This window comes from Perna viridis, chromosome 10 (assembly GCF_037379345.1).
Source record: "Perna viridis isolate PV_CMFRI_1.1 ecotype Kerala chromosome 10, ASM3737934v1, whole genome shotgun sequence".
NCBI classification, from domain to species: domain Eukaryota; kingdom Metazoa; phylum Mollusca; class Bivalvia; order Mytilida; family Mytilidae; genus Perna; species Perna viridis.
Genome location: NC_142454.1, coordinates 4,349,930 through 4,366,140, shown reverse-complemented (window position 1 = coordinate 4,366,140; position 16,211 = coordinate 4,349,930). Strand labels below are relative to the sequence as shown.

The window sequence follows — 16,211 nt, the reverse complement described above, 5'->3', positions numbered from 1 at the left end:
TTCGCATGGAGGAAAGCTCAATCGAGAATTACGAATTTATTTCTCTCAATCTGGCCCTTTTAATGAAGATGTCAGGAGCTTCTTATGATGGATTTTTGGAGCTGCAATGTACACTTTTTGTGTAGTAAGTATAGATTACAGTGGTGTATCCAGGGGAGGGTGCATGGGGTTGGCACCCCTCTTTTTTTTTGGAACATTTCATGTGTAATTAATTCGATCCCAGAAATTTAACTTCTCTACATAAAATGCAAGCACTGTGTACATATATGTTAATTACTACATGTACATAAATACTACAAAATGGTAAACACACATGTGCATACACGTAGCAAGAAAGGAAGTATTTAAAATAGTAAATAAACAGAATTGTTAAATTTTTATGATTTCAAAGCAGAAACATAAACAATGTCTCTGTTTCAACGGTAAGGATGAAAGGAGGTCATGTGGCATATTTATCACATTCAGTAGGTAATCTTGAACTATCAAAAAAGGAGGGGTATCCAGTGAAATAATGTAATGTCCTTGGGACGCGACTGGACACATGAGCCGTAACATTATACATACACTTGTACATGTACATGTTCCTAAAATCCAAACTTCCACACCGACCAAAGACCTTTACTGCATACCCTATATCATGCCCATAGACCTATATTGCATACCCTATATTACACCCCTTGACCTGTATCACATACCGTATATCACTCCTAGACATATCTCATAATAAATCAACATTCAGGTATTGATCCAGAGATTTTGAAATGGGGTCCATACATCATTACAAATCAGCAGGTAGCTAAATCATATCTCATAATAAATCAACATTCAGGTATTGATCCAGAGATTTTGAAATGGGGTCCATACATCATTACAAATCAGCAGGTAGCTAAATTCATACATGGAAGAAGCCTTAAAGCAATATCCTTAGCAAGCTTTCCATTTTCTGTATTTAGAAGGTTCTTGTCAGATAAATGAAATAACTTTTAAACTCATCACTTCAAACCACTTTTTATGATCTATCTGGTTGTGAGGGGATGTTGTTTTAACAATGACAGGTGAAAAGTAACCTGTTCTACTCTTTCTTCCATGTCTGTTACCTGTTAGTAATAGTTATTGAAACAAAGATGTGCTCATGAAATACACTGTACATTTTTGTAAAGTTTGTTATGTTATTTCAGATAAACTTGAATTATTTTAGAGAAAGAAATGTTTATTTTTTTCTTAATTAATACAGCTGATAGAAATATTAAAAGAATAAAACCTAAGTACACTGAAATATAGTAGATATATACTATATTAATATTTTTTAATGTAGGACAAACACTATGAACAATGACAGAAATATTATTTGCATATTTTCAATCAACCAGTATTGATCACTGTGGGAATATTGACCTGGTGGTTTAAAAACCAGTAAAAACCTGGTACTGTTACAACCACCTAACCTTTATTTTTGCCAGAATTTATGAATGATTTGCACGAAATTATATGTATATGTAACAATATTTCCCAATAAGAGGATGTTTCTCCATATTATATGGTTAAAATGCATACCTATTTTCATGAATTTACATTGTAATCTTCTGCATATATCAGACACTGTTGTGATTTTTTTCCTTGATTTCTTTTCAGTGGTTATCACTTAGAAGTTTCACTAGATGAAATGAGAAGAAAGCAAAAGTACAACAGACCATTTCTGTGCTGGGACATTATTTAAGCATGAAACAAAGTTCATGATTCTCAAGTCTGGTACATGTATGTGTAGCATGAAGCAGCTGTAAATGTATATGTCAACATCTCTTAATAAAAAACTATAAAAACATGAAGCCTGATTTCTTAGCACTTATACATTTGCAAAACATAAGATTTACTTGAATTGTAATCTTATACATATTTGTGAAACAATCATGCAGAAAAAATGAAAGAAATGCACATACAGTATTGAAGGCAGACAGGTATAAAACACTCAGCAAATAGTGATCCATCATAAAAAAGTGGTACTCATGGGGTTTGGGTTCACTAGTAACTTTTTTGTTTTGGAGAGAGAAAAAAAAGATGGATATATACTCAAAGTCCGTGTGAGATTAAGACATCATATTCCCTGTATTCACCACATATAATTGCTCTTCCAACTTAATTGGAATCTTACATTGCTCAAATCTATGAGCTACAAAATTGTTTTTATTTTAATGATCTTTAAACTGCATAGTAATTTTTACAAGTTTTTATCCTTGTTTGAAATGAAAAATTCCTTGGGAAAGGTAATTATTTATTGTACATACCATAGCCTAATCTAGGCAACAATGACAAGGACAAATTTTAGTTTTAATTTATCACAAAAAAAAATTCTACATTAAAGTGAGCACAAGCAAGGGAAAGTTTTTTTGCTCATTTCTCCCTTGAGATTGGGCCTTGGTTCAACTTCCTCCAGTCTGCAGGATTCATTTCTACTTCATGCATCTCCAAACCAAAATTTCAAGGTGTGGGTCCATTCTTACTTTGAAAATTCATCGAATATCGATAGTCAGTGATTCTCGGTGGAATCCATATTTTGTAAGAAATGCTGATTTAAGTATTAGGAAATTTGAGGACATCAACGTACGTGTACAGCCAGGACCAAAAGCAATAATACAAAAGAAGATCCAAAAATATATATTGATAATATTGATAAACAGACTGTATAAATATACACTGCATTAAAACAAATGGTTATTCTATAAAAGGACTAAGTTTTGATCAGTTTATTTAGCTTACAAATTGGTTACATGAATATTTTTGAATGCATTGAGGTCTTCCTTGACTCAGTGTCTCAGCACTTTGATATTAATTTTAACCATGGTTAAAGGGAGGTAATTCTGTCATGACTGATTTAACATCAAAGTCAGTAGAGTTAGCTCCCATCATCAAGAAAAAAAAGATTCTCTGAATGTATTTTGAATAATAGTCTGTTTTAAACTAGTATAACATAAGGAATGAATTCAGATTAAACAAATTGAAAGGAAATAGTATTAAGGGCTGATATTTTTTATACATCAGCAATCATGCCAGAGGAAATTCTCAAAACAAGAATCAGGGGAAGTGTGCCTCAATACTTAAATAGTTTATACTCAGAGGTTTCATTAAGAACAGTTCAAAAAGTGGAAATGGATGGTTCAAAACCACAATGGGCCCCATTCCCCCTTTGATAAATTTTGAAGATGTAGACAGTCCATTTTTTCTATTAAAAATAAAAATATGTTCACTGAAGAGATAATGAAAGCCCTGTACACTGATTCCTAATACATATCCCCTGTCAGTGTCAAAACTGTATCTAGATGGAAAAGATGGTTAACCTACATTTTTATATGAAAAAAGTTCTGGCTTCTATTCATTCCAATGTTTTGCTTAGTACATCCAAATACAGGTAGTTCTTGTACCACTATATGTTTATTCCACACAACTTACAATATACATAGCTTTACTTATTTCCATGCTTCATTTCTCTTTAAATCAGTGCCTGTCTCCCAAAGTTTTTTTAAATGTACTCTCCCATAGGCCATGAATCTTTTAATTTCAGCATTAAAAATGTCATCCTACAGTACAAAGATGTGTGTGAAAGGGTGATATGTTGTATCATAAATAGTTACTTCTACCAGAAAAGTATAAATAGTCCCTCCATTGAACCACATTTCAGTCTTACCTCTACAGAATGAATCCCCTGTACTGGAGTCATGTTGTTCTTGATATTTTTGACACATGACTGACATGTCATTCCTTCTATTTCTATAACTGTTGATTTCTCCATTTCATCTGGGTCTGAAAAATAGAGACAATCACTTTACAATACATAAACCTAAAAGTTCATCTTAATTTACATTCAACATTTATATAATAAAGAGCTACTCTTCATTTGAAAACTACATGTACATGTACATATAATATGTACATAACAGAATTATTTTTAGTTTTTAAATTAAATACTAAATTAACATGATCTGTTTACCCTAAAAATATTTCCAACACATGGATTGACATATTTTGTTTACTAGTATATGTGATACAATGCATTTCATTTGAAACTAACAGACCTGTTTATGCTACATATGTATTTTATGACAATCCGTATTTACTGTATTTTATGAAAAGAAACCTTAAAAATTCCAAATTTTGTAAAAAAAAGCATAAACTGTATTTAAAATTTGTTGAAGCTATGAGGAATCTGTAACCATCAATGTTCTAACAACACTCAATGTGTTACACCATGTCACTCACAATTAGACTAAAGCCTCATATTGATAAAATAAATGAACAAATACAAAAGGAAAACAAATTACTGAAATCCTAACACTTATAAACTATAGCCAGCACTCCACAGTATTGTAGAACTGCCTAATTTTGGTCTTGTAATCTGATGCTTTGTAACATTTATCACTTTAAAAAAATGTCAAGCATCTGTAAATCTATATATCTAGAAATAGCTCTAGCCAAGGCCTTCAGGATGCAGTAAAAATGTTCTGGAAAAAAATTACCCACAGCATATAGGGTTACCATAGAAACCATGCAAAAATATGCGAAAATTTGCAAAAAAGTTCATAAAATCAGGTTTAAAAATATCAAATTTCCCACAAAATATCTGCAATTTTTATTTCATCCCCTGAAACTGTTCAAACTTTTTCCTTCGAAAACCCCTTCCTCATATGGGCATCGCCGGTTAGATTTTGAGCTATTTCACCTTGTAATCCACTTATTAAATTTAGCATGGTGAAAAATTGACTTACTTTCACTTTCACAATGAAGTCAAATTGTCATTGAAAAAAAGCCCCTTCAACATTGAAAATATATAAAACATTGCAAAATACTTCCAAAAGTCCCCTTTTTTCTGAAAATGTTTGATCAACAATAGATTCTTCATTTTTAATCACTATAGCAACCACCGGTTTCCATTTATGTCATTTTTCATCCCTAGCCAAAAGTGGGAAACTAAACTAAACTGTGGAGTGCTGGCTATAGTGCTGACCTAATAAACATAGAAACAAGTCTAAACTGAACCCATTTTGGACTCTGAAGTTGGTCTAGACAGGTGTTCAGTTCAGACAGGTGTTCAGTTTAGACAGGTATTCAGTCTAGACAGGTGTTCAGTTTAGAACGGTGTTCAGTTTAGACAGATATTCAGTCTAGACAGGTGTTCAGTTTAGACAGTTGTTCAATTTAGACAGGTGTTCAGTTTAGACTGGTGTTCAGTTTAGACAGGTATTCAGTCTAGACAGGTATTCAGTCTAGACAAGTGTTCAGTTTAGACAGGTGTTCAGTTTACACAGGTATTCAGTTTACCAAGGTTCAAAATACATTTAACCTGATACAGACTTTTCTTAAAGTGTCTCGTTTACACAGGTTCTAGAGTGTGCACATATAGCCTACTGACATGCAGAAATTTATTGACCTGAGAAAATCATATCGACTGAGGACGGAGTAAGAGTTCAATAGAAATTTTTGAGTCAAAATATTTTGCATTGGCCCAAGTTCAAAAGATGTACTACAACTGATTATTTTATTTTCACAATTTTGGAATATGGGAATTTCTATATTAGGCTATTAATGATCACCAAATTTGTAACAATTTCTACGATAATATCATCAATGATTTAAGAAAGACAAGACTTATATAATATTATATATTACATTATAATATTGCTTTGACGTAATGTTATAGTTAATGGTAGCATTCATATACCTGCTGATCATTGGTACAGGTTAATAGCCAAGTGGTTTTTTTATGAACTATTTTTAGTAACAGGTTAACATCAATTCAGTCAACTAATGCTTTTGTTAACCAGAGAATAAAACAATCTTCACATATAAAAGAACATGTGACCCTTATCAAACCAATCACAGAACAAAATAGTAATGGGTGGGTGATATCTAACCTTGTGACAGACAGACAAATGACCAGAAAAACTACAAGAAAAGTATACAGGATAACTAAATGTTTTTGTCCTTTTATTTTGTATGTAAAGTCTGTTATAGATGAAGACAAACATTATACCAAAAAAAAAACACCCTCATAGTTTTTTTTTATTTATTGTACGACTTGTGGACAGACAATACACCTTAATGATACCCATAGGCAGGGAAATTTGGGAGATAATGACCCCCCACCCACCACTGGAAACAAGGAAGAGTTAAAAACTGTTAAAACAAGCTTTAAATTTGTTAAGCATTATTAAAGTCTGAAAAATTTTGCCTAAATAACCCACCACCCAAACCCCCCCTTAAAAAGGTCTGACTAAAGGCCTGGTAATATTGTCTATCCAAAGCATAAAAAATCAAATGTTTTCTCTGGTGATGGAGATGATAATACACTAGGTCAATTACTTACTGTACATTTCATGTCAAGGTCAGTATAAGATTAAAAGTTACATTAAGTATTCACATGTTTATATATCAAATTTAAAAGACCTTTCTAGAACATGAAAATTGCTTCATCATAGCATTCTGACAACAATCTATAAATAGAAACACTAATTTCCCCCTAGGATATAGATAAACTATCCTTTGTTCCTGGACTTCCTTATTGTATTTATTTCAAAACCACAATACAATGTATTAACTTTATATCTGTACATAGGCAAATAATATAAAAACCGATATAGTGGTCTACTGAGGGTAAGGGATCATTGATCAATGTACATGTTTACCTAAAGTGGATTCCAAAATTTTCTTCAAAACTGTAGGGCTATAAACATTTAAACTACATACATGTATGTAACTTTAGCAGAACTGCAACATACAATGTATATATAGCTTTAGCAGAACTGCAACATATATATAACCTTAACAGAACTGACAGACTAATACACATCTGCCCTTCAGCACATATAGTATCCCTGTACTCCTTTTTTCGGTGTTTAAAGTCCCATCATTGTGCCAAAATCAATAATATATATAATTCAGGAGTGCAAATTTACTTGTAAGACTTAAAAATGAAAGGTCCACCAGAGTAAAGTAAAAAGGTCCTGAATGACAGTAAATGTAAAGTATGGAAGGTCCTCAATGACAGGATAGTCCTCAACGACAGTAACTGTAAAGTAGGGTAAGTCCTCAATGACAGTAAATGTAAAGTATGGTAGGTCCTGAACGACAGTAAATGTAAAGTACGGAAAGTCCTCAACGACAGTAAATGTAAAGTAAGGTAGGTCCTCAATAACAGTAAATGTAAAGTATGGAAGGTCCTCAATAACAGTAAATGTAAAGTATGGTTGGTCTAGGATGTAGGTCAATGAAATTTCATTCAGAAAATAAGGGTCCTGGACTTTGGACCAGTAATAATTTGAACCCCTGTTTAATGACATGGGGATAAACAAACTGACGGACAATGTTATACCACACACACGATTCATTATACCTATATGTTGATCAATGACAGGCCAATCTGGAAAGTGTCAAACTATAGAACTACATGAATATCATGTACACGACCACAGAGGAATCAATGAGATTTAGACCCTCTTATAAGAAAATTTTGGGAGACAAGCAATAATTTAAAGTACTTGCAAGAGAAAAATGAAGCAAGGAGAAAGTAATCAACTTAAGAATCTCTTATACATGTACATGCATGACCACAGGTGAATAAAATATAGCAATTCATATCAACATTTCACTTTATACATGTACTAAGTTATTTGAAATTTTAGTAGCCTATAGCCATTTCCAGCAGGATATCCAGTGTTTAGGTTTAAATTCAAAATTAAATGTAAACATACAGGCACAGCTTTTAAAATCTTCAAAATATTTACCTACAGTGAATACATCATTATATTTACTGACTGTTGATAATTCTACCTAGTTAAATTTCAACTACTATATACATGAACCTACAGGTGATTTTCTTTTATACATGTACAATTGTATGTCTGACATACATATATAAATAATTTATATATATAAAAATTATCACCCCATTGATGCATGAAGAGTTTTAATCCACCCAGCCAAAGAGAATAGTATTTAACCCACATTGAGAGTACTACATGTCTAATTAATCACAATATTTTCCAATGACAAACAACAATATTCCATTAAGTAAACTGAATAGAAATGAATTCCAAAAAAAAAAAAAATACATGTAGATGTATATGTGATCCCTACCTGAAGACATACCGTCACAATTTCACATCCTTCTTACTAATGTGTAATTTATTCATCTGCATTCCTCGCTTGGATTCACAAATTTCATAACATTTATAATACAGTCGGGTATATTTAAACTTTGAATGAAAAAAAATTAAATTGACTTAATTCTGAGAATCAAAATTTGAAAAATTACGTCTTTATTCTTGAAATGAAAATGGTCATTTGTGATTTGACTGAGAGAAATTTGTGAATAATCTTGGTGGTTTTGTATAGAGAAAAATCATTAATATTTATAATTATGATCAAACATAGTTCAGTTGCCTCAACCCACATAATATATATACAGAACAAATTGATGGATTGATGATCCAGACTGGTTAAGAGGTTAACGTACAATTGTAAATAAAAAATATTAAAAACTACATTGAAGTATAAATAAATTTTACACAAAACCAAAATCCAACAAGTTTTCTACAGCCTAAAATAAATGAAATTCTAAATGAAAATTTACCTTTTCCAAAATTTAGTTACACACCTCCACAAATCAAATAAATATTTCTTCTAATTTAATACAATTCATACATAATCTCCACAGAGAATACCAAACAAACTAATAATATGATAAGAAATGTAGACACACTGGTGAAGAGTTTAAATTTCTAAATTAGAGATCACCACTGTTTATGTCCTAGACATCATATTTCATTGGGTATTTAACCAATTTCTATAGGTCTATAAATGTAGTGGGTTAATTTACAAAAGAAGTTCACTTTAGTCATTAACAAACCAGGATGTGTATTTACCACATTGCACACCTAGTAATCTGATAAAAAACTCATTTACACAGTCAATATTTAATTTTCCTATGATTTGCCTCTTGACATTGTCAAACTGATGACAAGAGATTAAACAGAACATTTACTTTATTTGAGCTGGGCTACAGACAGCTGTTACACTCATTACATATAGAACTATACACAATTAAAATGTTGATTGTTGTTTCATGACTACAAAAGAAAATTTCTGCCCATTCCCTTTGCAAATAAAAGTATTGATGCAATCAATGTCACCAATTTTCTTTACTGAAAAGAAGTAATGAAAGAAAAACTGCCTTATTTCAAAATCGATCTGTCCCTATTGCATCATACAGTTACAAAGACACTTTTGCCTGTAAAACTTTTTACTATAAACAAGCATTACAGGACCTATGCGTAGAAGCAAACAAACAATCCTCAGTCTAGTGACTGTTCCAAATCTCCTTTTGTTTACAACCCCTACTGTCATGTCATCACTGGTGATCTGAACATTATTCAAAATGAGAATCTCCTTAAAGTGAAATCTTCATAATCTTGCAGTTCAAAGTTCAAAGTTCAGAGAATTGCAATAAGTAAACTGGTACCAATATTCTAAAATCATAATGGACACAGTTGAAGATTAGAGAAGAAATAGGAACCAGAACATAACTCACTGTCAGATTGGGTAAAACAAGTTAGGTCTTTGGTGGGGTGCCCCTAAACAATCTCGTTATAAATTAGTGCCCTCAAAATACATTAAGTGCCATTCCTTCACAAATTTCTTAGGAAATCATTAAATGCATATACATATAAAAATAAGTTATGTTATTTCATCATTTTATCTTAACACAGGGCATCTGATACCACATTAAATAATACCCTGTCACATTATATTGTCTAGACGTTAATTATGGCATCTTTGTTTGTATGTCTGACGTTAAACCCCAACAAACAAACAAAGACGCCATAATTACCAAAAAAGAATTCTTTTTTATTCAAAGAAAGATAACTCCAGTTCAATGATTTACCACCTAATCTAATGGTCTCAGTATCGTATTAATTTTCCCATAGACTTCTATAGTGAAGTGGATATTTTTAGGATTTTTAAAAAAATATGTAAATTGATTCAATAAAACTTTCACTTATGTAGCATTTCTAAGGACATGTGAAAAAATAATTTCCCGCTAAGAAAATAGGGTGAGTCCACGAAGATCGGACAGAAAAGTAGTCTCGAACTATAAATAGCCATTTTCCCTACTTTCACTTTCGTTTTGCACTCACCAAACCAACCTTTTCAGTGGAACATTTTTATGATATTATGTTAGATTTTCTTTTAAAAAAGTTCTTCATCTTACAGTGTGATGTTTGCTCTATTTTATAAGTCATTGTTCATATCTTTTGACAAAATATTAGTTTGTAGAGAGGCAAAAAGAAAATGCACTATATTTTTATAGCATCCATGTTTTGACGTACACCTGCTCAGGGATATGCAATACGATACTGGTACCTATTACTAATAAACATTTCAATATAATCATAAAATTTGTTGTTTTTCTGCTAGAGTATTCATTTTCATACTGAAAATTCAGAACATCATTGCCCTGCTATAAACATGAGTTTTCTATTAAAATTTTTATATAGGTACCCTATTCCAGGCATGAGACTAATATCTCAGTGTTAGCCAGAAAATATTACTTTTGATAAAAAGCTGCTGCATTAGTCAAGCTAAGCAAATTTGGGGTTTATTCTGACATGGTAGATACATGAGCTGTACTATGAGTTCCAAATCATTATTTAATCCCCACTTGTGAGTTCCATATATGGAAATATTAATATCCGAACCTCCTTTTTTGTCTTTAACTCAAGGGAGCCTCTTGTTTAAAGTAAAGTATAATGACCGGTACAACCAACTGTTTTAAACTATAGATATGGTCATTTCAATTATAATAAATCCAGAAAAAATTATACCAATATCATAGTTTTAAAAAAATACAGCTTTTCATATGCAGAAAATACAGATTTTAAGCCATTTTGGTACCCCAGGCAGATACAAATGGACCTCAATGTGACAGGAAAAGGACTTTTTCTTTAAAACAGATAGCTATGATGCAAGAAATATAGTTTACTGGTATAAATATTATAATAACAATTGTCTGCTTTAGATACTTTTTGAAAAAATTCAGTTTTTATATGAAAAAACACCATTATTTTTCTTGCCGCAATAGAATCTGTCCATTTGAACCACTAAAAAAAGTCCACTAAAAAATTGGCTGTTGACTTTTGTGACATTTCTGTGTTTAAATCAACCACACAGTTATATGGCAACTCATTTTAGCTATTTATTTGAAAGAAAAACAAAAAATAAAAAAAATATTCATTTTTTCATATATAAGAGGCAATGTATGGAAAATGACTATTTTCAAGTCCTAACCACATACTTAAAATGTGTTGTAACTTGAAAACTATCCTTTATGCAGGAGTATTACTTGCTTTAGGTTACATGAATATAGATATGCTCATCATAAACAGTCAAGATAATAATTTTATTGAACTGATATTATACAAATTCATGAAAACAAAATGCATTTCCAAATTTGGTAAAGATTAACCATAAATGCAAAAAACCAGAGCTACCATAAAAAATCAGGTTCAAAAGTTGGCTAATTCATCTTAAAAGTGTTACCTGCATTGGGGTACTACTTTTTCAGCTGGTAAAGACCACTTGCTGAATATCCAACTTTACTTGAAAAACTGGCTTACTAGGTCTCAGTATCGTATTAATTTTCCCATAGACTTCTATAGTGAAGTGCATATTTTTAGGATTTTTTAAAAAATATGTAAATTGATTCAATAAAACTTCCACTTATGTAGCATTTCTAAGGACATGTGAAAAAATAATTTCCCGCAAAGAAAATAGGGTGAGTCCACGAAGATCGGACAGAAAAGTAGTCTTGAACTATAAATAGCCATTTTCCCTACTTTCACTTTCGTTTTGCACTCACCAAACCAACCTTTTCAGTGGAACATTTTTATGATATTATGTTAGATTTTCTTTTAAAAAAGTTCTTCATCTTACAGTGTGATGTTTGCTCTATTTTATAAGTCATTGTTCATATCTTTTGACAAAATATTAGTTTGTAGAGAGACAAAAAGAAAATGCACTATATTTTTATAGCATCCATGTTTTGACGTACACCTGCTCAGGGATATACAATACGATACTGGTACCTAATGTAAAAAATTCTTTCGAAGGTTATTGTTCCTACAGAATAATTGTTTATTTTCAAATTTGTGAGAACTTACATTTATTGAAAAATTATCAGTATTTTGTCAACAATCGGCAACCTGGCAACAAAAATGGCTGAATTTCAGTGGAATTTCTGGTAACGAATTATAAAATCGTTTATGATTGGGCTTCTGATGCTGGTTTTTATAAATTGAGAAATACATAACAAATAAAAAGAAAGACAACTCTGCCTCAATAAATGGATGGCTGAGGGTAATTATGATCAAATCAAAAATGGGCCTGAAATGACATTGAGTATAGTCACTTTTTATCAATCCAATTTTATTTGGTTAAAATCACTACTCTTCATTTATTTTTTATTAATAAAAAAATATCATAAATAGGATGGAGATTTTGACTGATAAGTGTGTTTAACATATTTAATGCATCTTGACATATTACTCCAAGAATTCAATTTTCTATTTGCAAACTTATTACTATATATTTTTCAAGGCAAAAAAAGAGTCCTTCAAATCTTCAATTGATTTAAAGACTACATGTAGATCATAATTTTGTTTGCAGAAATAATATATTATTATTGAGCTGAATAATTGCCAGAAACATACCAACAGGTTATAAAAGAAATATTGGACTATATTTTTGTGTAGCGTTCAGAGATAATAGGGAAGTTCCTCGGATGAAATGGTGACATAAAATATTTTTTTTCCTGAAAGATTAAAAACCTAAAAATGCAGCATGTTTATGTCACCATATAAAACAAGACAAAATGCTTCTTACAAAGAATCTATCACCATTAAACATTTATAAATGTACCACATGAACAGAGTTCAAAAGTTAGCCAAGAAATATTAAAAAGTAATTTAGGCCCATATCCACTGAATACATGCATAATTAAGTCATTGTAACTGTCACCAATAAACCCAACATATTACAACAGTATAGAAGCAAGTATGACTGTTTTCTATAGATCCTTTTGTCTTAACTGCAGGGCAGTTAATGAGCATGCATGACATGCATGCAAGGTTTAGGGCAGAACAAAAGAATTTTTCTTGTGAAAAGTATATTAGGCATGCACAAAGACTACCCCACAGTTAGGACAAAGGGGACTACTGACTGCAGTACAAATGTACCCTACAACTGTACAAAAATATAATATTCCCAGGGATAACTATATTCTCTCACCTTTGTGGTTATCCATTGCTAAATGTAAAGTAAAATATTGATTTTTAAAACTAATGGCACTCAAAACAGAAAATTGTATCAGAGATTTACACTGAAATGTTCTTTTTACAAACCAATATTATTCATTGCTAGAAAAACATTTCAAATGTCATCATAGTAGCAGTTTCTCTTGTGAGAGTGAAATGGTCACAATTTGAAAAAATCCAACTCAAAGCTTAAGACCCAAAAATCTGTAAGCAAATTAACACATTTGTAGGAATGTCAAAGAGTAATCAAGGAAGATCTTTGTTATTGTAGATCTTTTGTTCATCCCAAAGATTTGGGGCAGAACAAAAGAATTTTTCTTGTGAAAAGTATATTGGGCATGTAATACTATAAAACTTCAATACCATTGTGAAGATCAAATCTTCACAATTGTATTCAAGTTTTATATTTGCTCTGTATAAGGAATCCTGGACCAAAACCAAACTACATTTGTACTTGTACAAATGTACTACATGTACATGCATGTTCACATACTGTATGTATGATACATGTACTTTAAAAGGTGATGTAATTTCAAATTACTGTGTGTTTCAAGCTTTCATCCCTTAAATACTTTGATTAAAGACAATATTTTTAGCCCACAATCTTAATTTTATTTTTATATAAAAGACAAATACTCTAGCCACAGATGGAGTTATTGTACTTGTAATCATTGATCAGCAGTAATCACTTACATTTTTGTCCAGAAATTATTGTAATCATAAATCATCCAAAATCTGATTACACATAATTCAAAATAATCAATTACTTTTCAAAATACCCTATATTTTAAAATTTTTGATGGAATAATGCCCTTTGATCTTGTTTTTAAAAAAATATACTTCAGGAGGTGGCATTTCTGGCGACACATCTAGTTTTAATTCTTATGCAATTAAAAGGCACAATTAATTCATATACATGTAGTAATAAGATGTAATCATGATTACTTTACCATGGTACATGCACAATGTAATCATGAATTTAATCAATTATTTTCAGAAATGCTGTAATCATTAGTTTAATTTACTTTTACATTAGGTTAAGTTAATTAATGTAATTCAATCAACTACTTTCAAAGTATTCAAACCCTTCTCTGCATGGTGAACACAAGATGTTGAAATATACCCGTTCTAAATTGACGTAAAGTTCTATCTGATCTTCATGTAACTCAAAATCTCAGAGTTAGAAACTGAATTTTTTGTCAAAAAGACCCATCATAGACTTACATTGACAGCATTGTACAATTTAAGCAACTTCAGCCAAATTCATCATAGACCTGCATGATTTTACATAGACTGTCCGTAGGTCTACTGCTAAGTTCTTTCACTGAAATCTGTTTGATAATAAGGAAATGTGATTGACTGGAGAGTCGGTATTTCGGGTATCCTGAGTCCGAGCTCAACTTCCTCCAGCTGAAAATGATTATTGCCGATATTTTCTTTAAAATGAGGTGAACTTCTTAGATTTTTTAAAGAAATGTCAATGAGTATAATATAAATGTATTGAAATATTCAATTTAATGAGAAATAAATTTTGCTTTCAAGTATTGAAGAATATGTGTTTCAAAATGGGTATTTTAGGTATCCCGTCTCCGGAAAGGGAGATAACTCGATAAAAAAAAACTACCTAAATTAAAGAGTGCAATATCCGATCAGTGAGTTTTGTTGGATACTAAATCAAAATAGAGGTCGCTAAAATTTTCCAGGAAATGACCGTACCATAGTCGATTTTGTTATAGTCTTGAAGTTGAAATTACCTGCAATTAACAACTGAATAAAGGCTCAACACCTGGTTGGAGCTATACAACCCCCAGACAGTATCTTTCATCATTCCAAACAATTGATAGACGACAATTTGACAAGTATGTTTATTGGACTACTCTTAGTGTCACGTCAAATAGGTAAACTAAAAGTAACCGACAGTGACTAAGTATATTCCTTTGACATTTTTTTTCCACATGGATCTTCTTGACTTTTAAGGGTGTATGTAATTGCATATTTGTTGAAACCTGTAACAGTTTAGTTTAAACACATTTTATTACTTATAAAGTAATGGATCTGACACAAGTTATACCAACTTATGTAGTCTTCTCCAATATAACATATTTAACAGTAATACGAGCATGAAAAAACATGTACAAGTTTATTAACATTTTATCGACAGAAGAATGCATGGAAAATAAAACGAGATACTTCCACATACAGATGTTTCTTCCCATGACGACAATGGTGATGACGGTGACAATGTTGAAGTTCATGATGATAATGACTTGAAGACCAAACATTTAGCAACTATTAAGCTAGAATAAAACATTTATTCCACAGTAAACAACTGACAATTTCAGCTAGTAAGACATTCGATGTATATAATGAAGTTTTGAGGAAGCCTTCTCACATTGTGAAGTAAGTCATGTCTAGAGTCAGTATAAAGGGGGGACTTTCAAGGAAGTAATGACAAACATCTTCTCTATCATGCCCACATTGACAAATATAATTGTTAATGATGTTGGTGTGAAAAAGGTCGAAATTCAGGAATGATTGAAGCAGAGTATCACAGCTGCGGGTACAGTAAGTTTAGTCTTCTAGATCTGCACAAGAAATATTCTAGGACTTGAATATTATTAAATGATGTAAAACACGTTTGAATTTTAAAATAGTTTCTGAATTTCTTGTCGATATTTATAAAGTGCATTCCATTCACAGATAGTGGATTTTATGGATCTAACTCACAAACTCAAGCACCTGTATCTTGAATGTAAAAAGTCACGGAAAAAGTAACGGGAAAAAAGTAACAGGAAAAAGTCCACAGGAAATGGAGTTTGTATCGAAAACATCGGCTGTAAATGATAAAAATTA

General features: G+C 31.3%; 2 protein-coding genes across 7 annotated transcripts in view; one reads left to right on the top strand and one right to left on the bottom strand.

Moving 5' to 3' along the window:
- The window catches only part of LOC148604214 (protein FRG1-like), a 30,387-nt gene that overhangs the window by 1,814 nt on the left and 12,362 nt on the right, over positions 1-16,211 (top strand). The window lies entirely within an intron of this gene.
- LOC148604215 (copper-transporting ATPase 1-like) overlaps positions 1-16,211 on the bottom strand; it is a 49,185-nt gene that overhangs the window by 30,989 nt on the left and 1,985 nt on the right. The window contains exons 2-3 of one of the 5 annotated variants that reach the window (XM_088547636.1): positions 13,333-13,350; positions 3,680-3,795 (exon numbers count right to left, since the gene is read on the bottom strand). In XM_088547636.1, coding sequence (XP_088403762.1) covers positions 3,680-3,795; positions 13,333-13,350 — 134 coding nt within the window. Of the gene's footprint in view, positions 1-3,679; positions 3,796-6,355; positions 6,378-8,124; positions 8,202-8,620; positions 8,814-13,332; positions 13,351-16,211 lie in introns of those variants that run through there. The other 4 variants (XM_088547641.1, XM_088547638.1, XM_088547640.1 and 1 more) reach the window with 4 other exon arrangements.